Source organism: Lutra lutra, chromosome 1 (assembly GCF_902655055.1).
Source record: "Lutra lutra chromosome 1, mLutLut1.2, whole genome shotgun sequence".
NCBI classification, from domain to species: domain Eukaryota; kingdom Metazoa; phylum Chordata; class Mammalia; order Carnivora; family Mustelidae; genus Lutra; species Lutra lutra.
Genome location: NC_062278.1, coordinates 221,636,899 through 221,661,146, shown reverse-complemented (window position 1 = coordinate 221,661,146; position 24,248 = coordinate 221,636,899). Strand labels below are relative to the sequence as shown.

Below are 24,248 nucleotides of genomic sequence, written 5' to 3'. Positions count from 1 at the left end.
GCTAGGGATGCAGGCTGTTGACGGCAGCTCTGTGCTGGCGTGTCCTAGATGGGACAGGTCGGGGTCTCTGGGGGCCAGCTGAGCTGCCAGACTGCGTGCAGGGATGGGGGCGCCGGTGGGGGTCGTGGAACGGGCATGTGGTGCTGCTTACCAACAGGGACCTGTGTCCTGCTCTCCTCCCCACTCCCGCACAGCCCCGGCCGGTGTCAGACCAGGCTCAGCTGTTCTGGAAGCTGGGAGGCCACAACCGCCTGCCTGTGCCCCAGCAGCTGGGATGGGGGGAGCAGGCGACAAGTGGCCGCTTGCCCTTGGGCCTGCTGGGCACAGCTCCTGTCTCGGCCCCTTGGCCAGACCTAGGGCTTTGTGATTTGACGGTTTCTGATTAATGGGCGCAGCTGCTGGTGCCAGGCTGTGACCTTTCTGGACCATGTGACCTTGAAGACTAAGGCACATGTAGTCATTTTGGCTCAGCTCCCTCTGGCTGCGAGCAGCACAGCCAAGTCCGGGCCTGGGAGACGAGCGACCTGGTAATTCTTCGGAGCGCCTCGGGGGTATTTCTGGCGGTGGTGCCGGCTCGGAGGGGTTCTTGAGCAGGACGGGTAGGTCTGCCCCTTTTCTTTGGTCTGGGCCATCCCGTGTGTTCTCTGTTTCTTGGTCTTTGCACTCCTTGGGAGCCTGCCACCTGCCCTGGAATTGTCCCCACCAGTCCTGTGTCTCCCCCTGCTCCGAGGGACCGATCCGTGATCCACGGAGCGAGAGTCTGTGGGGCTCCCTGTCCTCCTCCCTGAGGCAGGCGGCTGCTCCTGTCGGGCTGGCACCTCGGCGGGAGGTCTGCCCCCTTGACTGGCGGGCTCGCCAGCTCCAAGCCCGTTGGCTGCGGCGGCTGCCCATAGGCAAGCCTGGCTCACTTCCTGCTCCCGCCTCTGTGTCGGGAGGGGCAGGGACGGGGCCCAGAGCAGGTGCACCCCCGGTGGGGGGACGGCGCTGCTGAGAAGGTGGGGTTGGGCCCTCCAAGACAGGTTGCATGTACTTCAACCACTGGGGCCCGAGAAGGGGCAGAGACAACCAGCAGGGGCCACACCTGGGCCTCCCTCAAGGGCCTCTGTCCAGCGGTGGTCATGTCAGGGGGCTGGGGCTCTCCTGGCCTCTCCCTGTGCAGAGCCCCCAGACAGCCAGGACCTGGTGCTTGTGAGAAGTCCGGGTGTGGTGCTGGCATCCCCAGTGGGGGGATGGGGATGGGGAGGGAGCCACACGCCTCCTGTGTCCCCACGTGGGCAGGTGGGCTTGGGAAGGATTGGGGGTTGCTGCGCAAGGCCTGCTTAGCAACCCTGCGACCGCCTTGCTGAGGGCTGTGGGGCTCATGGGTCTGGCTGCGACGCAGGCCACGCACCTGCTCTCAGGTTTGGTTCAGGATGGCAGGGAGAGCTGTTGGATCCTTCTGGCTGGTGGCCTCGAGCAGCTTTACCCTGGAGGAGCAGACGGGCTGTTGTGTGACTCCTTCCCTCGGGGCTGTCACAGCTGGCGCATCTCAGGACTGGGCCAGTGTCCCCTCCTTCCTGGGTGTCCCTCCCCCCCAACAGCCTGGCAGGACCCGGCCTGCTGCGGCCTCGGTGGTGAGCACGGCTTTCTCGTTCTGGGAAGTCCCACGTGGATCCTGCGTTCGAGTCTCAGGCTTGGCTTGGCGGGTAGTGGGGCCCCGGGGGGACTTCCAGCCCAGGGTAGGTGGGAGCCCATGTGATGCAGGACACCGTGCTAATCTTGGCCGTGTGCGGGGCCTAGTCTGGTGCGCTACTCCTACTCACACACCCCAGACCTCCCCAGGCTTGCCGGCCTGCAGTGCAGGAGGTGGGGGGACCACTCAATCCCAGAGGGGCCCCGGGCCCCTGGCTAGGGCAGGCAGTGCGGCCCGTCTCTCCAGCAGAGTGCGGTTCACCATGACAAGCGGCCGCCCTGACTCGTGTTGAAGCCGGGGATGGAAGTTCTGCGAGGCTCGGACCCAGGGGGGGCGTGGGGGACCAGAGCCATGACGGGGGCTGCTCTGCCATGGCTTTGTCCCAACGAACTGTGGGTTCCCTATTCTGCTTCAGCCACTTTGAGTGGTTCTCTGTCACCTGCAATCCACAGTGTCTGTCCTTGGTCCTGGCCCTGCCGACCCCTGAGATACACGGCCGCTGAAGCTGGGGTTGCCAAAACACAATGGCCTCTCGGCCTCCGAGGACTGTGGGGGCCTCCAACGCGGCGTTGAGGTAGTCAGGGTGGGTGGGCACCGGGGGTCCTGGGGAGGGTTGTGTTGGCTCTGGTCTGGGAGGGATTCCGCGGTCCTCACCGTCCTGGAGCCCGGAGAACGGGACCGGCCCCAGCATGCGGCCAGTCGGGCTCCAGCCTCCCGCAGGCTTCTGTGTGCGTCTCAGGACAGCAGCCCCGTCTGCAGGGGGCTTTGCGTGTGTTTGTGGTGAACAGCTTTGTGGAGGTAAAATCTCCCTGAAAATCACATATTTGAAGTTTTTTCGCTCCCGTGTCCCCATGAGAGCATCAGCATGGTCAGGACGGCATGCTTGTGGCTCCGCGCCCCCGCCCCAGCTGCTCCCCACACGCTTTCACCCGGCCTGTCCCTGCGCACGCAGCCCGTACTCTTACGGTTCGCACAGCGTGTCCTGGCCGCTGCTCGTCTGGGTTCTCGTGCCGAGGTTCGTATTTCGGGAGGCGTCCCCATGGGGCCCTCATTCTTGTGCTGGTGCGTCGTTTGGGTGTGCGTTTGTTCAGCTGGGCAGCTGCAGGGCTGGGTCCGGTCTGGGGCTGTCAGGAATAAAACAGGTGGACATTCCTGGGCCTGCCTTCGTGCGGACGTAGGCACTCAACTTTCTAGAAGTGGGTTTCGGCTCTTCCGGTAGGCGACTGCGGTCTCCCGCGGTGGGTTTACTTTTCTTCTCCTTTGTGGAGAACGATGTCCAGCCGCTCGGCACACTTCCTTGCTGTCGTGTGTCTTCGGTGACCCTCCTACCCTGTCTGTGCTAGCAGAAGCGCTTGGAACCGGAGATGTCTACGTGTGCGAAGGACGACTGTTTGTGACAGCGTAGGACATTAAACACATAGGAGTGAGGGGACGAAAGCGGCTCTACCCTGAGGACACAGCCTCCTGCGGAGGGAGGCGAGGGGAGAGGGGCCATAGCTCGTGCATGGAGGAGAGGGGCTCGGGAGACCCCTGTGCTCCCCCAGTGGAGGTTCACAGACCCTACAATCCCAGGTAAAATTGCAGCAGACTTTTTTTTGTAGAAACTAATTGATGATTCTGAAACCGTATTACAATTCAAAGAAGCTAGAGTGGCCGAGGAGGACGGTCACTGTCTGTCAGCCAAACTGTCAGGAGGCCCCAGTCGCGAAGCCTGTGTGGTTTGGGCCCAGGGATGGACAGAGCCACTGGGCAGCGGCAGAAACAAGTCTGGGAGCAGAGCCGCACGTGGCGCCTGTGTTTGCACCGAGGCTTCTCTGCAAGTTGGTGGGCCCGCAGGTTCTAAACACAGAGCCCTGACCCGCCGGCTCACACTCTGCACAAAAACGAACCTAAAGTGGATCCTCGATCTAAATGTGAAAGGCCTGCACATATCTCCAGTATGTCCTCCCAGCCTGCGCATGGCCTTTCTGAGCCGCAGCTGCATCGCCCGTGGGAATTCGCCGTTTGCGGAATGAATGAAACCCGCAGGCGGACGGCAGTACGGGATACACCCACGGGGCATCAGGGCCTCGCCACATGTAGCCGCGGGAGGCTCACCCCTCTGAATGTGCCGGGACGTGTCTCGATCTCCTGGACAAGCCTAAAAGAAATGCGGTGTTTAAATCTACTGAGCAAGCAAATGGAACAGATGAAGTTGTTTTTTGGTTTTTTAATGATTTTATTTACTGGAGAGAGAGAAGGGGAGCAGGAATAGAGGGGGAAGCAGGCTCCCTGCTGAGCAGAGAGCACGATGCGGGGCTCGATCCCAGGACCCTGAGATCATGCATGACCTGAGCTGAAGGCAGACGCTTAACGGAAGGAGCCCCCAGGCACCCCCATATCACAAATTTTTTTTTTTTTTTGAAGATTTTATTTGACACAGATCACAAGTAGGCGGTGGGTGGGTGGGAGGAGACTTCCTGCTGAACAGGGAGCCTGATGTGGGCCTCGATCCCAGGACCCTGAGATATGACCTGAGCGGAAGGCAGCGGCTTTACCAACTGAGCCACCCAGGCGGCCCAGGAACAGATGAAGTAAATGTTAATAACATATCCTACTTAACCCAACATATCCAGACTATTTCAAGGTGTTAACAATAGAAAAACCCATTAAGGAAACATTGTACGGACTTTTTTTTCCCTTTAAACAAAGCCTTCAGAATCCTGTATTTGTTTCCGGCCATAACACATCTCAGCACAGACTAGCCGCATGTCCAGGCTGGATAGCCACGCAGGGTGGGACAGCAGGTGACAGCACAGGAAACCAGCACACGGCGCCTCAGGGAAGGCTGTGGTTCCCGTCCTGGCCCCTCTCTGCCCTGCTTCTGTTAGAGCGTGTGTCTGCTCAGGACGCCTGGGCCTCCAACCCAAAGTCCCGGACAGGGCCCCTTCCATGTAAGGCCACCTGCCGCCTCAGCAGGTCCCCAAGAAGGAAGACCACGGGTGAGGCAAATGAATGCCTGATCCAGCCCATCCAGGGCCGATGACGTCCTTCCTCTCATGAGCACAGTACGCCTTCCCCGTAGCAAGGTAGATTGAACCTGGTGCCCTGTTACTCGTAGCCACAGACTAAAGTCATACAACACTGAATATTTTATTGACGACCTAGAGAAACTGCCCCAGAATGATGCATCCGGGGAGGGTCAGAAGAACCCAGGGTCCTGAAGCATAAGCAGGGGCTGAATTCTACAAGCTCTTGACTCCCGCGTGTGAGCGCTCTAAGACCAGTTTCCTGAACAGGCCCAAACTGGCTGTGGCCCGAGGCCCACACTGTCCAACAGCCTCACAGCTTTGTCTACACAGATCTAGGAACCCTGCTTGTGAGCTCATATATCGGGAGATTGTGGGGAGGGGGGTTCGGGGTAATGAAAATCGTACTTCAAAAGCACGGGACGTCGGTAGCATGAAAATGTGTAATGAGATCCCACAATAAGAGCCCATCCGATCAGGATGGGGATCAAGAGTCAGCTGACAAAGTCCTATTGGAGAGCAATTTGCTATTATCAAAATTTAAGATGCAAATACACGCACTCCCAAATTCCATATCTAGGGTTTGAGTGACGTACACGCACATTTGGTTGAGTTGTACGTGGAATATTGGTCGTAGCGTTACTTACAATAACGGGAAGTTTAAGACAACTCAAATGCCCACCAATGGAGAAATAGTTAAATTTGAACGAAATACATGATTTAAATGTAGGGGCTGTTCAGTTAATGTGATCCCTAGTCTAGCCCTAGTGTATCTGCACGTTCACAGTTTAAGAAGACAGTCTATTGAGGGGTGTCTGGGGGACTCAGGCGTTAAGCGTCTGCCTTTGGCTCGAGTCATGATCCTGGGGTCCTGGGGCTGAGCCCCGCGTCGGGCTCCCTGCTAGAGGGGAGTCTGCTTCTCCCTCTGCCGGTTGCTCCCTGTTTGTTCTCTCGCTCTCTGTCAAGATCTTAAAGAAGAAGCAATGTCTTGGAGCGCCTGGCTGGCTCAGTCAGTGGAGCCCGAAACTCAGTCTCAGGGTGGTGAGTTTGAGCCGCATGTTGGAGGGCAGACATTACTTAAAAAAAAAAGAAGAAGAAGAACCAGTGTCTTCATCTGTACAAGGAAAGGAACCATCAGTGACCCTGAAAATACTCAGAGCTTAGTAAGAACGTGCGTGAGCTCTTTAGCGTGGTTGCATGAAGGGGGGCTTGGGTCATTTCACCTTTCAAAAGGTGTCACGGCTGGGAAGGGCATCCTGCTGGCTCCGCACCCAGAGGCACCGTCCGCTTCACGGTCATTCCTGCCTGAAGCGCTCATCGTCCTTGCCTAGAAAATACAAGCACAGATGCCCCTACGACTCCTGGGAAAACACCGGTCCGTGAAAACCGGGCCCCCTTTGTCCTCCTGGGGACATGTTGCTGCCGGTGTCCATGAGGGTCTGCAGGTTCCAATGCTCTAAAGGCCGCGGACACAGTCATGGTAGGGACCACATCACCCTCGTCGAGTTGCCCTCAAGACCCCATTTCTGGTTGGACGAGAAGCATCTCACGTGGGGCATGGGCCATGGCACACCTGGCATGGTCGCTGGAGCCCGACAGGCCACCGTCAGAGAAACAGATACGTGTCCTCCAAGGACTCCTAGTGTGGGCGTCCTTCCCAGCCTTGCGGGTGGGTCCTGGGGGTGAGCGCTTGAAATCAGATCACCAGAGTGTACTGAGGACAACATCTGAGTATTTTCAACGGTTAACAGTCCGTATAGACGTGAGAAACCAGAAACTTCGTGGCTCTGATGTGACGAGGCAAGAGTCCCTTGGAAAGCATCAAGCACAGGGTCTTTCCACGGGTGGTGAAACCCATCCCGGGCGGCTGCGACCCACCCCTTCTGTGCGGCGACCGTGTACAACCCGGCTACGCTGAGGCTTGTCAGAGAGCAGGTGTTCCGGAAACAATGGCCATGCCTGTTCCAGTGACTCTAGAAAGTCCATTCTCAGGAAGGCTGGGATCGCTGGCGGTCGGCAGCCTCTCCGCACAAGCAGGACAGAAAGGTCTTCCTTTTCCAAATCCCAGAGGAACCGCTCCCCTGTCATACGGTCGGAGACAAACAGCCCCACCCAGGTCTGGCCAAAAAGGCACCACCACCACCATGCCCAGGGCCAGAGCAGCGCCCCCGGAGGCCGTCTGATGCAGAGATGGAAACCGGCCTTGGTCACTCAGGGGGCAGGTCAGAAGGCCCGTGATCTGAAGGGGAAGAGAAAAGTGGGGTCCCTCAGTGGAAGCAACATGAGGGAGAACACGGTGCGGGATACGTCACGAACCAATCACATATTTTGTATGACTTGGATCCTTTTGAATGTATCAAAAAATTTTTTTTTAGGATCTCCTGGGTAGCTCAGTCGGTTAAGCATCCAGCTCCTGATTTCAGCTCAGGTCTTGATCTCAGGGTTGTGAGACTGAACCTCGTGTTGGGATTCTCTGTCTCCCTCTCCCTCTGTCCTCTGCCCCTACTCTCTTTTTCTTAAAAAAAAAAAAAAAAGTTTATGGCCCAGAATATAATCCATTTCCATATCTGCTCCGTGCACATTTGGGAAGAATGTGCGTTTGGCTGATGTTGGGCAGAGTGTCTCCTCAACAGCAGAGTCCAGTCAAGGCTGCCGGTGGGGTTGTTTAAACTTTCTCCTTTGTTGATGTCCTACTTGTTCTACCGATCACTGAGAGACAGGTGTGATGATTAATTTCACCTGTCCCCTTGGCTCGGCGATGGTACCCATTGTTTGGTCAAACATCAGTCTAGATGTTGCTGTGGAGGTAATTTTTATTTTATTAAAGATTACCTGGGAGAGAGAAAGAACAATTGCGCAGGGGGAGGGGCAGAGGAAGAGAATCCCAAACAGACTCCCCGCTGAGCACAGAGCCGGGCATGGGGCTAGGACTCCTGACCCCGAGTGGAAATCGGGAGTCAGACACTTAACTGACTGAGCTGTCCAGGTGCCCCACAGTGGGGGTCATTTTTAGGCGTGATTAACGTTTAAATCCGTTGACTCTGACTGAGACAGATTACCCTCTGCCCAGTGGGGGGCCTCATTCAATCTGTTGAGAGTCTTAGGGGGGAAGGACTGAGCTCTAAGAAAGAAGGAATCGGTGGTCTCGAGCCACACCGTCCGCTCTTCCCTGGGTCTCCAGCGTTCTGTGCAGATCTCAGACATCCCAGCCCCCACAATCGTGTAACACGATTCCTGAAAGTGAATCATCCTCTGTATCCCCAGAAGCCCTGACTACTACTGGAATAAAGTCCTCTCCAGCTGGGACTCTGGGCTTTTCTGGTTTTCCTTGCAGTTCTACCCATTTCTGCTTCGGGTATTTTGAAGCTCTGTTAACATTTGCATAAATACTTCAGATTGTTACGTCCTTTTGATTTATTTGACACTTTTATGATTATAAAATGACCGTTTTTAAAAAAAAAATCCATGGTAATATTCTTTGTTCTGACACCAGCTTTGATGGAAATACAGCTACTTTTACCTTCTGTTGACTAGTATTAGCATGCCGTATGTCTCAGTTTCCTGTTCTTTTTAACCTATTTGGTCTTTATATTTAAACTGTATTTCTTGGGTGCCTGGGTGGCTCAGTGGGTTAAAGCCTCTGTCTTTGGCTCAGGTCATGATCTCAGGGTCTCTCTGCTCAGTGGGGAGCCTGCTTCCCCCTCTCTGCCTGTCTCTCTGCCTGCTTGTGATCTCTCTGTCAAATAAATAAATAAAATCTTTAAAAAAATTTAAAAAAATAAAGTATATTTCTTGTAGCCAGAATATTTTTGGGTCTTTCTTATCTGACAATCTCTGATTTTTAAATTCAGGTATTTAAACCAGTAACAAATAGTGTGATTTTCAGTACGGTTAACTTGGAGTCCAGCGCCTTGCTGTTTACATGCTAATCACTTCAGTCTACCCTTACCCTCTTCTGCCTTCCTTTGGAGTAACTGAGTATTTTTAATGATTCTCTCCTATTTTCTTGTTGATTTATTAGCGATCACTCTGTTTTGATACTTAGTTTGTTAGCTGTGTTAGGGTTTCTAGTATGCAACTAACCTGTTACAATTTGCCTTCGTGTGATGTTATAGAACCGTGTGTAAGAGTCTTGCCATAGCATACTTCTATTTCTCCTTTTAGAGCCTATTATTGTCGTGCTGTTTACTTTTACATTTACTGTAAACCCCTCAACACACGGCTGTTGTTTTTCCGTGAGCAAGACCAAAAGCTTAGGATGGCCAGCAGCAGCCTGGGGGGCTACAGGGAGGAGTAGGTCCTCGAGTCCTAAAGGGGCTGTCTAGGCAGTGCATCTTCCATGCCACGAGCTAATCCCAGAAAAACCAGACTGGAAAAGAGACTTGAGAATTATTTGTCACATTGTCGTAGTCTGCTCAGGCTGCTGTAACAAATGGTCGCGAACGGGGTGGCTCTTGTAACAATTCGCTCCTCACAGTGCCGGAGGCTGGAAGTTCAGGCTCAGGGTGCCCACACCAGCAGGTGAGAACCCCTTCCAGGCTGCAGATAGCTGGCTTCCTCCTTCCGTGTCCTCCCATGGGGGGAGGGGCGAGGGAGCTCTTCTGGGGTTCTTTTGTAAGGGAACTAGCCCTCGGTGGCAGCTCCCCCTAATAACCACCTCTCAGCGGCCCCACTTCCTAATATCACCCTGGGGATCAGCTGTGCACTTGTGAGTTGGGGGGGACGCGAATATTCAGTCATAACACACGTTATGTTTATCGATGGGTTGGTTTGGGCCACATGTGACACAAATTCATCCAACCGTGGGACCTTCTACCTGATGCTGATTCTAGTTAAACCACCTCAAGACTCGATTCGCAGTTCGGGCTTGGGACAAGTAAGATGCAGCCCTGGAGAAAAGATCCTAATCCTGTGCCTGTGTCTGTCGATCAGGACGCTTTGTCAACATCTCTGCATTTCAGGGGACCCCATCTCTTCTGTAAAGAAAAGATACACAGCACAGGGCTTGGGTGTTGCCTAGAGAGGAGAAGAGTGGAAAAGAGAAAGCAGCAGCAGCCCTCATGCGCTGTGGGTGGGAGTGCAGGCTGGGCAGCTGCCCTGGAGAACTGCGTGGAGCGTCCTCAGAAGGAAACAGAACTACCCTGCCCTCCAGCAACAGTACGACTAGGTATTTACCCAAAGAATACAGAAACACTACTTCAGAGGGGTACATGCACCCCAGTGTTTATAGCAGCGTTACCTACTGCTGCCGCACTATGGAGAGAGTCCGGATGTGCGTCAAGTGAGCACGGATGAAGACGATGGGATATATGCGCAGCGGAGTATGACTCGGCCAGCAAAACACGAGACCTTGCCATTTGTGATGATGTGGATGGAGCTAAAGTGTATTATGCTGAGCAAAATAAATCAGAGAAAGACAATTATGGTAGGATTTCACTCACATGTGGAATTTAGGAAACAAAAAATGAGCATCTAGGAAGAAATAAAAAAGGGGAAGCAAACCACAGGAGACTCTTAGCCATACAGAACAAACTGAAGGCTGATGGAGGGAGGTGGGTGGGGGAGGGCTGAGTGGGTGATGGACATCAAGGACGAACACTTGTGATGAGCACTGGGTGTTGTAGGTAAGTGACGAGAACTGCTGACTTCTACTCCAGAAACCAATATTACACTGTACTGCAACTAACAGAATTTAAATGAAAATTTGAAGAACAATAGTATACAAGAAGACGTATAATACATGTCATGGCTTGGGCCAATAATCATCACCCTAATTTTTTAAATGGTTAATTCATCAGATATTTGTATAATTTATTGATATTTTATCAGTAGGTGGTTATATTTTTCTGTATTATGCAGAGTAGCACAGCCAGTTATAACACTATATATTATGAATCTATGATACATTAACATTAATTATGGTCTTATTATTTCAACGTATTATTAATAACAAATCAACCTGTCAGTATTACTAATAAATGTCATCAGAACAGTTTTACCAAGTAAAAAATGGATTACACATCTTGTTAATAAATAGGCAAATCTTTATGCCTCAGGCATCGTGCTAAATACAGGACTCGCAATTTCTCCCTCATTTAGGGACCGACTAAGTCCAGGACGCGTCTGCCGATGTGCACAGGGGCACGAAGAAGCCTCTCCATCCTGCGGAGACACCGCCCGCCCTCAGAGGGCGCTGTCAGTCCTCTCGTTGCCCCTAGAGGGACGGGGGAAACCCAGTGCCACCCCCGCGGCTCCTGGGACTTGTAGTTCCCAGCCGTGTGGTGCGCAGGCGCACTGCGGAGTCCGCCTGGGCGCACGGCGTGGGCGGCGCCGGCGGCGGCGGCGGCGGCGCAGCGTGAGTTAACCCGGCGGGGCAGGGGGCGCGGGCCCGAGGGAGTTAGCGGGCCGGGCTGGGGTGGGACCGCGTCTGCGTGGAGGGCCGGGGTGGGAGCTGGTGGCGTCCGAGCGCTGCACGCCCGGTGGCACCTGCGCCCGCCTCGGGGCCGGGCAGCCGCCTTCCTGGCCGGCAGCGCCCGGCGACAGGTGTGCGGGAGTCCCCGCGGGGGTCCCGGCGGGGGTCCGGGCGGGGGTCCGGGCACGGGTCCTCGGCGTTCCTGGGAGGCGGCCAGGACCGTGGGCAAGGTCGCCCAGCGACCAGAACCGTCCCCCGCGGGGAGCCCGCGTGTGAGACCCCGGGGGCGCGCGCTGCTGGGGGCGCGACAGCGGGTCAGGCCGGACTTGAAAGGAAACACCGTGAACCTGTTTGCTCCTGACGGCGGAGCGGGGCTGGGACGCCCGGACGTCGTGGGGAGCCGGGGGTCTCCCCGGGGCCACTCTGTCTGTCGCCGGCCCCCGGGGCAGTGTCTGGGGACGTGGTGGTTGTCGTGCAGGGGAGCGGAGCGCCTGGCACCGAGCCGGGGCGCCGGGGTGCTGTTCGGACCCCGCAGCGCGGGCGGCCCCGCCCCAGAGAATGCCGGGACCCCAGTGTCCACAGCGCCCAGGGGAAGAGACTGCGTTAAGGAGTTGAAGACCCGAGTCAGATCCTGCTCACCGCTCAGCAGAATAACGTTCTCAACGGGTCAGACAGCGCGAAGCAGGGAGCCCCACCCCCAGGGTCCGTGTCCCCTCCTCCCCATTCCCACTGCCCTCAGGGTGTCCAGCGTCCCAGGGACGCTGGAGGGCCGCTCAGGATGGCACACGGTGTCTTGGGGCGGGTGGAATCCCCGAATCCAGGGGATCTCTTCTGGGACTGGGGGTGATACCTGGGAACATGTGTGCTTGTCACACGGGGGGGGGGGGTTCGTGGCATGGCGTGGGTGAGGTCAGGGCGTGGGCGATCACCGTGCTTGGGGGAGACCCTGGCTTACCCTGTGGCTTGGGATGCTCGTGGTATCAAGGGTCTGTTCTGTTGATGTCCAGACACAGGGGCCAGGGGAGGGAGGAGGAAGCCGCTGACCAGTCTGCCAGGGTCCCGGCACCAAGCCCTCCAGTCTCTCCCCTTTCTAGGGTGCATTTCATTGCCCTTGTGAGGAAGTCTTGGTGGGGCCGCATCCGGCCTTCCCTATGGAGGAAGGAGGAGTTTCTGTGGTTCGAACACAGGGAAAATCCTAAGCCGTGTACCGCAGGCTTGGGTGAAGGAGGGCCCACAAGGGGCCCCTAACGTGCACCATGAGGAGGAGGGTCTTGGAACTTCAGGAGGGCAGCGGAGGACTGGTCTGGGAAGAGCTGGGAAGGGCTGGGGGACCCGGGCCCCTTGCCGGGAGCTGCAGTCAGAGTCCCCAGAGCGAAGACGGAACCCCACGCACGCAGTGTGGGGGATGGGTGGTAGGGGCGTTCGGTCCCCTGCGTGAAGCTGAGGCGGGGACCAGGAGCCCTGCCTCTCTGGCCGCTGGTGTTTGTCAGTGTCCTGGGCGGCTGGAGTTTAGCACCGCAGCCTGTGTGGCCAACACAGCGGGAACCTCCGCTCTCACATTCTGGAGGCCAGAGTCCGAAGTCAAGGGTCCGCAGAGCCCTGCTCTCTCCAGGGGACCGGGGGAGGACGCTCCCTCCTCCTCTAGCCTCTGAGGATCGCTCTCAACCCTGGGTGTCTGGGTGTCCCTTGGCTAGGAGCTGTCCCTTGTCTCTGTGTCCGTTGCCGCATGGCCTCGTCCCTGTGTGTCCGTGTCTCCTTCAAGGACACCGTCCATCACCGTGTATCAGGGCCCGCTCGACTCCAGGACGACTTAGTCACCACCTCAAATTTCCTGTTTGCAAAGAAGGTCACCTTCCCGGGTACCGGAGGGTCAGGCCTGAGCCAATGGTACAGAGGACCTGACGCAGGACCGGGCAGTGTTCTCACTGGCAGGTGCCTGCTGGGGCAGAGCACGGGTGTCCTGCTAGATCCTCACCGCCGGTGTGGCCGCCCCCGGGCCCCTGCCCGGCCCCACCGAGACCAGGCACGCCCAGTGAGTTGGCTGTCCGGGAATTCCCGGCTCATCCTCTCTCTGCCTCCCCCGTTAGGTTTTCCAGCTTCTGTTCTAGTTTGTCTCAGTTCAAGTTCATAAATGGTTTGTAAGGAAGTTAGCATCACGGATCCTGTCCTCCTCGATAACCAGCTCCTGGCCTTCCTGCAGTCCCCTGTGGTACCGTTGGGGTATGTCCTCCCCAGCTCTCGGTCCCCTTGCTGTCTGTTACACGTGTGTTCCACAGACACCGTCATACATATTTAACTGTTGACGAGCTTTTCTCTTTTTGTCAGGCATGTTAGTGTCTTTTGTAATAGCTTTATTCAGATTGACCCGCGTACCTTACGGTTCGCCCATTTCAGGTGTGCAGTTTGGGGAGGTATAGTCTATGCACAGAGTTGGGCGATCACCGTGTCTGATTCTGGAACATTTCCTCATCCCCCAAGAAACCCGTGAGCCCTTACCTCCCAGCCCTATTCTCCAGCCCCTGGCAAAAACGAATCTGCTTCCCGTCTGTGGAGGGGCCTGGTGTGGGCGTGTCACACGTGTGGACTCACACCCCATGGGGCCTTCTGTGTCTGGTCCCCTCCCTGCATGTCGTGGGCTCTGGGTCCGTCCATGCAGCGCCTGTCAGGGCTACGGTTCTTTTTGAGGCTGACTAGCAATCCGCTGTGTGGACAGAGTACCCCGTTCATCCGCTGACAGACTTTGGGGCGACTGAGTCACGCTGCCGTGGATGTTTGTGAACAAGTGTGTGTGGACGTGTGTTTCCGTTTCTCTCGGGCAAGAGCCGGACTGGGATCCCTGGGTGCCGTGTTAACCGCGTTTAACCATTTAAGGAACCACCAGACTGTCTTCCATGGCAGCGGCCCCGTGGTCCATGTCCACCAGTGGTGCCCAGGGGGGTTCCATCTCTCCCCGTCCTCCCCGACCCCTGCTCCTGCCTTTCCGACGCTAGTCGTCCTACCGGGGATGGGGCGTGTTGGGTCTGTATCTCCCCGATGACTCGCGACCTTGGGCGTCTTTCCGTGTGCTGCTCAGTCCTCTGGGTATCGCCCTGGCAGGAGTGTCTTTCCTGGAGCGAGCGCTTTCTTTGGAAGGGACTTGGGGTCTACGGAAGCGGCCAGCAGATGGCACGCGGGATCCCCCAGGCCTTCCCACAGCTCCCCCTTGGGCAGGCTCTCGGCCCAGCTTCTTCATTCCTGTGAAGATTCTTATCTGAAGTCCTTTCTGGGGAGAGGGTGCTATTTGTGTTCAAGGTTTAGTTGTGAATTAATGATCGACTCGGAGGATGTGGCAGAGACGGGACAGAGGCCCCCCGTACCCATCAGCAGCTCCCCCCACTGGCCTCTCTCGCAGCGGTGACCGCAGCCGGTGCATTGATACAGACCAGGCCCGCCGTGAAGGGTTAACACCACGACGCACTGGTGTGGGGGGCTGGGCTCGCCGAGGAGTACGGTTCTCTCCCTGACCTGGCTGGAGGCCCGAGACCGAGGTACCAGCAGGGCTGATTTCATTCCGAAGTCTCTCTCCTTGGCGTCAGACAGCCGTCTTCTCCCCTGCCCTGTGTGTGTCTGTCTGTGTCTCAATCCTCTCTTCTTCTTTTTTTAAAAAGGTGTCATTTATTCATTTTGACAGGGAGAGAGGGAGCACGAGTAGGGGGAGCTGCAGAAGGAGGGGGGGAGCAGGCTCCCCGCTGAGCCAGGAGCCCGGTGCGGGGCTCGATCCCAGGACCCAGGATCACGACCTGAGCCGAAGGCAGAGGCTTGACCCACTTAGCCACCCAGGCGCCCCCCAGTCCACTCTTATAAGGACACCAGTTTTATGGGACCACGGCCCATTCCTAAAGGCCTCATTTTGACTTAATTACCTCTTTAAAAGCCATATCTTGAAATACAGTCACCCTCTGAGGCCCTGGGGTTGGGACTTAAAGGTATGAATTTGGAGGGGATGCCGTGTAGCCCCGAACGACGACACGTGTATACAGACGTGTGTTGGAGACGTTGCGTATTTGGTTCTGGACCACCCACGACAGAGCGAGTCACGTGCGTTGTTTGGTTTCCCGGCGCATATACGACTTATGTTTACGCTGTCTTGGAGTCCGTCCGTTAGGTGTGCAGTCACGTGATGTCCAAAAATACCACGGACGTGCCCCAAGTTAAAAATACCTTATTGCCGGTAGACGCAGGCCGGCATCCGAGCTGTCCGTGAGTCATCAGCACTGACCACAGATCGCTGTAACGACTGCAGTAACGAGCTCGGGAGACCTCCCCCGAGGCATGGGGACAGCTGCTGTGCGGAGAACGGCCCCCCGGGCTTGCTGGGCGCCGGTTGTCCCAGACCTCCGATGCCCAGCCTGAGGAGGAATCCCACGTTAGGTGTTCTTGCCCCACACGATTAAAAAAAGTCAACCACCCAAGAGATGGACGCTGCTTCTGCTCTGTGAACTAGGGCACAGACTCTCCCTGATTTCCCCAGATGTCCCACCACCGTCTTCCTCATGGCCCGGGGACCCCATCCAGGGCCCCGCAGGACCTTTGGTGACCTCACCTTGTCTTCTCGGGCTCCTCCAGTCTGCGGCCGTTTCTCACATTTTCCTTGTCTTTTGTGACCTTGACGCTTTGGATGAGCACGGCCCGGTGTTTGCAGGCGGTCCCGTGGGTTGAGTTTGTCCGTGTATTCTCGGGATGACCCTGGGGTCGCGGTTTGTGGGGACGGGAATACCTGGTGTTCACGCCGCGTCGCTGGTGACTCCAGCCTTGATCGCCCGGCTCGGTGGGGGAGGGGGCTGGGGTTCTGACCGGTTTCTCGGGTAGTGAGGTTACCCTGTCTTCCCTTTTTTTTTTTTTTAAAGATTTTATTTATTTATTTGACAGAGATCACAAGTAGGCAGAGAGGCAGGCAGAGAGAGGGGGAGAAGCAGGCTCCCTGCTAAGCAGAGAGCCCGGTGTGGGGCTCGATCCCAGGACCCTGGAATCATGACCTGAGCTGAAGGCAGAAGCTTTAACCCACTGAGCCACCCAGGCGCCCCTACCCTGTCTTCCTTGATCCACAGTGTTTGCTGGAAGCAAGTCACTGAGTCGACCCTCACCGAGGGCGGGGGTTGGAGGAAGGCGAGTCTCCGCCTCCTGGAGGACCGGCATGGACCAGTTCACACGTGTGTTAAACCAGATGCTCAGAGGCATGACCAACGTCCTGCCTCTCCTTGGAGTCTCCCCAGTAACGGAGTGTGTGCGGAGTGTGACGGGTCTTGTCTGCAGGGAGGGCTACTGGGGTGTTCCCAGGGTGATTTTCTGCTAATGGGGGCAGGTGGTTTTTTTGAAGTTTTCATCCAGGAATCTAGATCAAGCCCCTCCCAGGTGTCCAGTAAATGGCCCCCATTCCTTCCTCATGAGTCTGCATGAGAATTTCAACCTTACGTGTGTGTGACGTCACCCAGAGTGGGCAGGCCGCTCGCCTGTGGTGGGTGGGCACACAGTGGGGACCGCTGCAGGATGTTGTCACTGGGGGCCAGTGCTGGGCACTCAGCACGCTGGAAATAGCCTGTTCAGTCCCCGTGGCAGGGGGCAGGGACCTCCGGGTGGAACTGGGCTCTGTCCCTGATGTAGCGTGGACAAGCAGGGGTTTGTGGCAAGGGAGCAGGAGGGGTCAGCGGATGCGCAGTCGCCAAGAGGACCCATCAGGGCGGGGGGCTCTGGCCAAACCGAAGTGATGGGGCTGGTGCTGCAGACAGGCTGGGTGACCCCCCCCCCCCCCACCTGGCTGGGGTTTGGAGAGACCAGCCAGCGCTCCAGGGCGATCGGACACAGGGGCTCTTGCTAAAACTGGGTGACGCAGAACTGAACTCAGAAGCCCAGATGCCACAGCCTGGCTGAAATGAGGGCTCAGAGTGACCCAGCTTTGGTTGGGCCATATATATAGCAATAGATGTCAGGGAGAGAGTCAGGGAGCCGGACGGGCTGCGGGAAGGCTGACACGAATCTGAGATGTGCCCGGGGCCCGGGCGCCTGTGGGCGTCAGAACTGAGCCATCCGGGTTGGTCGAGCCCGGGTGGTCCCTCCGGGTTGAATGGTGTCCCCCGCAGAGTTCCTGTCCCCCGGAACCTTAGGATGTGAGCTTATTTGGAAATAGGATCTTTGCAGATGTTGTTAGTGAAGGTGAGATCATACTGGAGTAGGCGGGCCTAATCCAAGGACTTGGTGTCCTTATAAGAAGAGAGACACAGAACCAAGAGACAGCCGCGCGACCACAGGGGCAGAGACTGCGGGGACGTGGCCACAAGCCCAGGGCCAGCTGGCGTGCCCAGAACCTGGAGTAGGCAGGAAGGACCCTCTTTGGGAGCTGTTGGAGGGGCACAGCCCTGAGACCTTGATCCAACTTGTAGTGGTAAGCCTTACAGTGTGTGGTCTTCTCTTTCAGTAGCCCCAGGACACAGACTGCTTTGCAATGGAATGGAATGGGTGCATTTCATAACCTTCCAAGACCTTTTGTCTCCCTGTCCAAGCCTGGGTTAAGAATCCGTGAAGGCCCATGGTCTCTGTCCTGGCTTCCGTTGACCACACTCTGTGCTGGGGGACACCTGCAGAGATTCCCGGGTCTAGGATTTTGGGGCTGGGGACAGACCTGGGCCTGGGCCTCACATTCTCTTCTCCTCCCACAGCTCTGTGGGCTCTGGAAGCTGCTTTCCCAGGAGAAGAGGATGGCTACGGGGTACCTGTCCCCCAGACCCCAGGTGAGTGGGGACTTCCTCCGGCCCTGACGATGTCCTTGGTGTCCAGGGGAAGTGCTCCTACTGGATCTGCATGTCTTGCTACGTGGGAAGCGAGGGAGCACTGCCCATGAGCCTCTGGGTCCCTCCGTGTCATGGCAGGGGTCAAGGTCCCTTCCTTTCTAAGGCTGGATCAGCCTTTTAGAGCCTGGGGACAGCTGCATTTGATGGGAAGCCGCCTTCTAGGGCACGAGCATCAGGAAAGAGAGAGATGGGGACGGAGGCCACCATCGGCTGGGACAGCACATCTGTGGGGAGCGGTAGGCAGGGTCCCTGTCCCCTAAGTCACTGCTTTGGGAACGTGATCAGTGTCTGCATCAGAAATACAGAGCAGACTGGCCACTCGGGTTCAGGTGGTCCCTCGGAGAACAAGCCCTTTCCTGTGGACGTTTGTGAGTGACCGTGATGTCCAGTCAGTATCTGTGACATTGTCCAGTTGGGGCCCCCGGGGAGAAGCCCTCAGTCTGCTCTGGCCCCCACATCGAGGTCCTGGTCATCGCAGGCACACCTGCTTTCAAGCCAGCCTGGCTGCCCTTGAGGCGGACAGAGTCCCTGGGGACACTGTGAGGTTTCAGCTTGGAGCCGGTGCCGGCCCCAGGATCTGTGAGGTCAGGGCCGCAGACAGCCAGCGGCTTGTCCCTTGGTAGCAACAAAGCGGAGATGCCCCAGGGCCGGACAGTGGCCCTTCTTTTCTTGTCTCCACGTGCACGTGAACGGAGCCGCTCAGACCTGGGTGGTCAGGCTGGGGGGTCCTGGTCTGTCCAGGCCACGCGGGATCATAAACCCCTTAGCAGCTCAGACCTGCGTCTTTAAAACCCCAATGGTACTTCTCCAGCTGGGATCGCCTCTCCTTCCACGTTGCTCTCCCATAGATATAAGTGATAAAAATCACGAGTCACGGAGGCTTGTTTTTAGTATTTAAAGAGCTTCCATTTTAACCTCACCAGGCAGCAAAAAGCAAAGAACCTGTGTCCCACGGAGACCTTTTCCCGTCTTCCCTGCCTGAGGTGATCCATTGTGGAATTACAATAATATAATTATGTATATTTTTATTTATCATAACTTAAAATAAATAAGTAATATTTATTTATTATAAATATATTTAATAGGGGCACCTGGGTGGCTCAGTGGGTTAAACCTCTGCCTTCGGCTTGGGTCATGATCTCAGGGTCCTGGGATCGAGCCCCGCATCGGGCTCTCTGTTCCTCGGGGAGCCTGCTTCCCCCTCTCTCTCTCTCTGCCTGCCTTTTTGCCTACTTGTGATCTCTGTCAAATAAATGAATAAAATCTTTAAAAAAACAAATATATTTAAAAACTAGGAAGTGATATTTCACACTCATTTTTAATTGTACACCTGTACGTATTAGCCACAAAGTTTGAAGCCATTAAAACCGTTTCCCGGGCGCCTGGGTGGCTCAGTGGGTTAAAGCCTCTGCCTTTGGCTCAGGTCATGGTCTCAGGGTCTGGGATCGAGCCCTGCATTGGGCTCTCTGCTCAGCGGAGAGCCAGCCTGCTTCTCCCTCTCTCTGTGCCTGCCTCTCTGCCTACTTGTGATCTCTGTCTGTCAAATAAATAAATAAAATCTTTAAAAAAAACCCATTTCCCTTTTTATTTAATCGCAGATTGACTCAAAGCCTTGCACTGAGTTCAGCAGGTGCAGGCTTAACCTGAGAGCCGCCTGGGAAGGGACAGCAGGAATGTCGGGGGCGCCCTGGGTAGGCTGCAGCAGCAGCCGCTGGCCTGGAAAAGTCCTGTTTTTTCCTCCTTGACCTAAAATTTTTGAAAAAGATTTTATTTATTGGAGAGAGCAGAGTGCACGCAGAGCAGGAGCAGAGGGAGAGGGAGACGATCTCCAGCAGACCCCGCTCAGAGCGGGGAAGCCCAGGGTGGTACTCGATCCTGGGTTTTGATCCCACGACCCGGGGTTTGTGACCTGAGCGGACATCAAGAGCTGGACACTTGACCCATTGAGCCTCCCGGGAGCCCCCACTTTATCTAACTTTTGTGGTCCTGTGTCCTGACTTCCTTCTTCTGGGTGGAAGAAACAGAAACATTTAACACTGGGGTACCCAGGTGGCTCAGTCCATCAAGTGTCCAGCTCGTGCCTTCCGCTCAGGTCATGATCCCAGGATCGTGGGATCAAGGATGGAGCCTGGTGGGGGGTCTCCCTGCTCAGCGGGGAGCCTGCTTCCCCTCTTCCTGCTGCTCCCCCTGCCTGTGGTCTCTCTCTCTCTGTCTCTGACAAATAAATAAAAAATCTTAAAAACAAGAACAACTGATGGGCCACAGGTTCCGGTCCTGCCCGTGCACTGACGGAGTCTGACTCTGGGCTGCCGCCCGCTCCAGGTGGGCTGCCTCCCTCTGCGCGGTGGCTGCGCACGCGGTGCAGGGGCCGTTCTTGAGCGGAACTGTGCTGTGCTGTTTCAGGAGTCGCTGTCCTGGGAAGATGTGGCCGTGGACTTCTCCCGCGAGGAGTGGGCGATGCTGGGTTCTGCGCAGAGACGGCTCTACAGAGAGGTGATGCTGGACACCTGCGCCCACTTGGCTGCCCTGGGTGAGACCGCAGCGCGAGTTCTCCCACGGCTTTGTGCACGCTCGCTCCACGTCCGGGCTGTGTGGGGAGGGGGTTGGGAAGCAGGGTTTGTAGGGTGCACACCGCAGCGGTGGCTCCTGTGCCCGTGGGGCTCATGGTGTGCCGGTCTCTTCCGCACACAGAATGGCCGCATTTCTCTGGTGTAGGACCATCCACGCTGCTGAGACGCACTGGGCCCCTTAGGCAGAGATAACGTCCCGAGTCCTCTTGGCTACAGTCATCATTTTTTTTTTTTTTAAAGATTTTATTTATTTATTTGACAGAGAGAGATCACAAGCAAGCAGAGAGGCAGGTAGAGAGAGAGGAGGAAGCAGGCTCCCTGCTGAGCAGAGAGCCGGATGTGGGGCTCGATCCCAGGACCCTGAGATCATGACCTGAGCCGAAGGCAGCGGCTTAACCCACTGAGCCACCCAGGCGCCCCGGCTACAGTCATCATTAAAAAATTTCTTTGTGGTAAAATTACGTAGAACGTAAGATCTGTCTTCTTAGTCCATTTTCAGGTGTACAGTTCAGCGGTAGTAATTATACTCCGGATGTTGTATAACCGTCAGCGCCCTTTCCAGAACCTTTTCCTCACCTCAGTGAGAAGCCCCATACTCACTAGGCAGTGACCCCCCCCACCCCTACCCCAGCCCCCCTCTCCCACCCTCTCCTCTCTGTCTCTGTGGCCAGGACTCCTCTGGAGACCTTCTGGGAGTGGGGACCTGCGGGATATGTCCTCCTGGGTCTGGCTCCTCTCACTTGAGCCCCGTGTCCTCCGGGTCCCTCCACATCGTGGCAGGGGTCAGGGTCCCTTCCTGAGGCTGGACTGTGTTCCCACGTGGGGACAGACCATATTTTATTTATCTGCTTGTCCATAGATGGACACTTGGGTTGTTTCGACTTTTCGGCCGCCGTGAACATGGGTGGGCAAATAGCACCTCACTTCCCTGCATTCAGCTCCCTGGGGTCCATACCCAGGAGCGGAATTTCTGGGTCAGGTGATGATTCTATGTTTACTTCCTCGAGGACCCTCCAGCTGTTTTCCACAGCACCGTCCAATAGGCCAAGTGCAGGGATTCCGATTTCTCCACATGCTTTCTGAGGCTTACTTTCTGCTTTTGCTTTTTATTTTTTATTTTTTAAGATTTTATTTATTTATTTATTTGACAGACAGAGATCACAAGTAGGCAGAGAGGCAGGCAGAGAGAGAGGAGGAAGCAGGCTCTCCACTGAGCAGAGAGCCTGATGTGAGCCTTGATCCCAGGACTCTGGAATCATGACCTGAGCTGAAGGCAGAGGCTTTAACCCCCTGAGCCACCCAGGCCCCCTGCTTTTGCTTTTTAAAATAATCGTACCCGTCCCCCTAGGTGCGAAGTTGTGTCTTCCTGTGGTTTTGATTTGCATTTCCCTCATGGCTGAGGATGTCGAACATCTTTTCATGTGCTTGCTGGCCGCTTGTAGATCTTTCTCAGGGAAATGTAACAGCCACAGGTTTTAATTAGGAAAATAAGATCTCCAGCTGGGTCAACATGTCACCTCTCCAGTGTACTCTTGTCTCTCGCAGGAGCGTTGAAGAACCAGAGTTCCAACACAGGCGTTGACGATGGCGACGGCACACTTTCCCCAACACAAGCCTCTCAGGCCACCAGTCCTTCCCCAGGGGTGGGGTGTCCACTCTTTCTACCAGTGGTGCCTTTCCACTGGGAACCAGGAGAAGCTGTGTGGATGGAGGCACGAGGAACTCCCCAAACCTCCTGTTCAGGTAAGAGCCAGGCAGGTACATGCCATTGACTAGGGGTGACATCTTGGGGACTGTCAGAGATCTCTCCACAGAGGCCTGGACTCTGTCAGGAGAAGATTGAGGCCTTTGCTTGCACTTTCTCAGATGCCTTCGGTTCATCTCCAGCAACCTTGCCCTGTGTACTAGCTTCTGCCTCTCGCTGTGGGTGCGGAGAGGAGACAGCCCAGTTCTGTCGTGAAGCTCTACCACCTGTGTTTCTCGTTACGCCTCTTCCCTCTCTGCTTTCTTGAGGATTCTTCCCCTCTGCCGTTCCCCTTCTCCCTCCTTTGGAGAGCCATTCCTTTGATATGTACATTTTTCTCCCGTTTTTCATCATTGTCCTGCTTCTTACCCTGCTTTCTGTCCTTAGGATCTTCTCCTGTTTTCCCCGTTGAGTGCTGATATTTGAACATGAATTCACATGTGCCTCGCATATGTTGGAAGTACGTTTGTCCCACAGTTATTAAGTCAGACTTTCCTCCCCCTCCCCACCTCAATTTATTTCAGATTTGGAGACTAGTCTGAAAAGCCAAGAGTCGGTTTATAAGAAGGTGGTTTTGGAGGAAGAACCAGCCGGTGGCACGGATGCCAGAAAGCTCCCCAGAGAAGACTGGGAATGTGGTCAACTTGAGAAGAACCACGAAGACTCCCGCAGGCTTCTGAGGCAAATGGCGTACGCCCAGGCGGAGGCATTTGCTCCAAAGGAGGCCACTGCCTGGCACGTGTTTGGGGAAACCTGTAGCACAGACTCAGACCGTTCTTTGTCACAAGGAGGTTTTAGAGGAGGACGTTTCCATGACTGTGATCTTGATATTGAGAGTCTGGTAGCCGATCCGTTCTTAAAACACCATCGGGTGGGGTATTCGGACCAGAGGCCGTGTGAAGGGAAGGAATACAGAAAAGACATCAGCCCAGACAGTCCCCTTGCTCAGCACGAAAGGACGGGAACTTGTGTATACCCAGAAAGTGGGGAGTCATTTAATCATAGTATGGCGCTTATGACCCACAACGCGGCGGGGAAACCCTATGAATGCTACCACTGCGGGAAAATGTTTAATCGGAGGCATTCTCTGAGTGAGCATCAGAGAATACATACTGGGGAGAGACCCTATGAGTGTCAGGAATGTGGGAGAGCCTTTACGCACAGCTCAACCCTCACGCGGCACCTGAGAACTCATACTGGAGAGAAGCCCTACGCGTGCAGTGACTGTGGGAAAGCCTTCAACAGGATTTCGTCTCTTACCCAGCACCAGAGGATTCACACAGGGGAGAAGCCTTACAAATGCAAGGACTGCGGAAAATCCTTCTGCCAGAGTTCTTACCTGATCTTGCACAAGAGAACGCATACTGGAGAGAAGCCCTACGAGTGTAACGAGTGTGGAAAGGCCTTCAGTGATCGCTCCTCGCTCAACCAACACGAGCGAACTCACACCGGGGAGAACCCCTATGAATGTAATCAGTGCGGGAGAGCCTTCAGCCAGAGGTCTTCCCTCGTTAGGCACCAGAGAACTCACACTGGAGAGAAACCGTACAGCTGTCCTGAGTGTGGGAAAGCATTCAGCCAGAGCTCCTCCCTCATCACCCACCAAAAAACTCACACTAGTCAGAAAACCTACAAAATAATTGACTGCGGGAAAGCTTTCTATCAAAGCAGCCACCTTCTTGGATTTTAGAGAACGCTTGCTGCTCTGTGAAGTGACTCATAGCCGTCCACTACGGAAGGGGGTTGGGTTTTGCCCGTCTGATGTTCTCCTTAGAAAGAAGTAGGCGTAGGCCACATTCTTGAGGAGAAGCAGGGAGGTCCGGATCTGAGAAGGGACCTTCTACTGGGGAAAATTAACACTGAGCCGCGCCCGGTGCCTGATGTTTTGGAGAAGACTGACGCACGGAAACGCTAACAGGCAGTGCGGTTTGGCTGCGGATCCTTGCATTGATTCAGTCGTTGAAACTAAAGACACTCTGTTTCAGCCTTTTGTTTGAAAATTCAGTATTTTTGTTTCA

The 24,248-nt window shown here is 55.6% G+C and overlaps 1 protein-coding gene across 6 annotated transcripts; it reads left to right on the top strand.

The window, feature by feature from the left end:
• The first annotated feature begins 30 nt into the window (after positions 1–30).
• Positions 31–24,248, top strand: ZNF554 (zinc finger protein 554). 6 transcript variants are annotated; one of them, XM_047706713.1, is made up of 6 exons: positions 11,025–11,035; positions 17,785–17,856; positions 18,840–18,899; positions 20,320–20,446; positions 22,032–22,229; positions 22,755–24,248. In XM_047706713.1, exons 2-6 carry the CDS (start codon positions 17,824–17,826, stop codon positions 23,918–23,920), a joined length of 1,584 nt encoding a protein of 527 aa, XP_047562669.1. In that variant the 5' UTR covers positions 11,025–11,035; positions 17,785–17,823; the 3' UTR covers positions 23,921–24,248. The 6 variants fall into 6 exon arrangements, with proteins under 6 accessions (XP_047562686.1, XP_047562677.1, XP_047562669.1 ...); XM_047706696.1 differs by lacking the exon at positions 11,025–11,035 and adding an exon at positions 11,071–13,124; XM_047706686.1 differs by lacking the exons at positions 11,025–11,035; positions 18,840–18,899 and adding exons at positions 11,073–12,571; positions 12,787–13,124.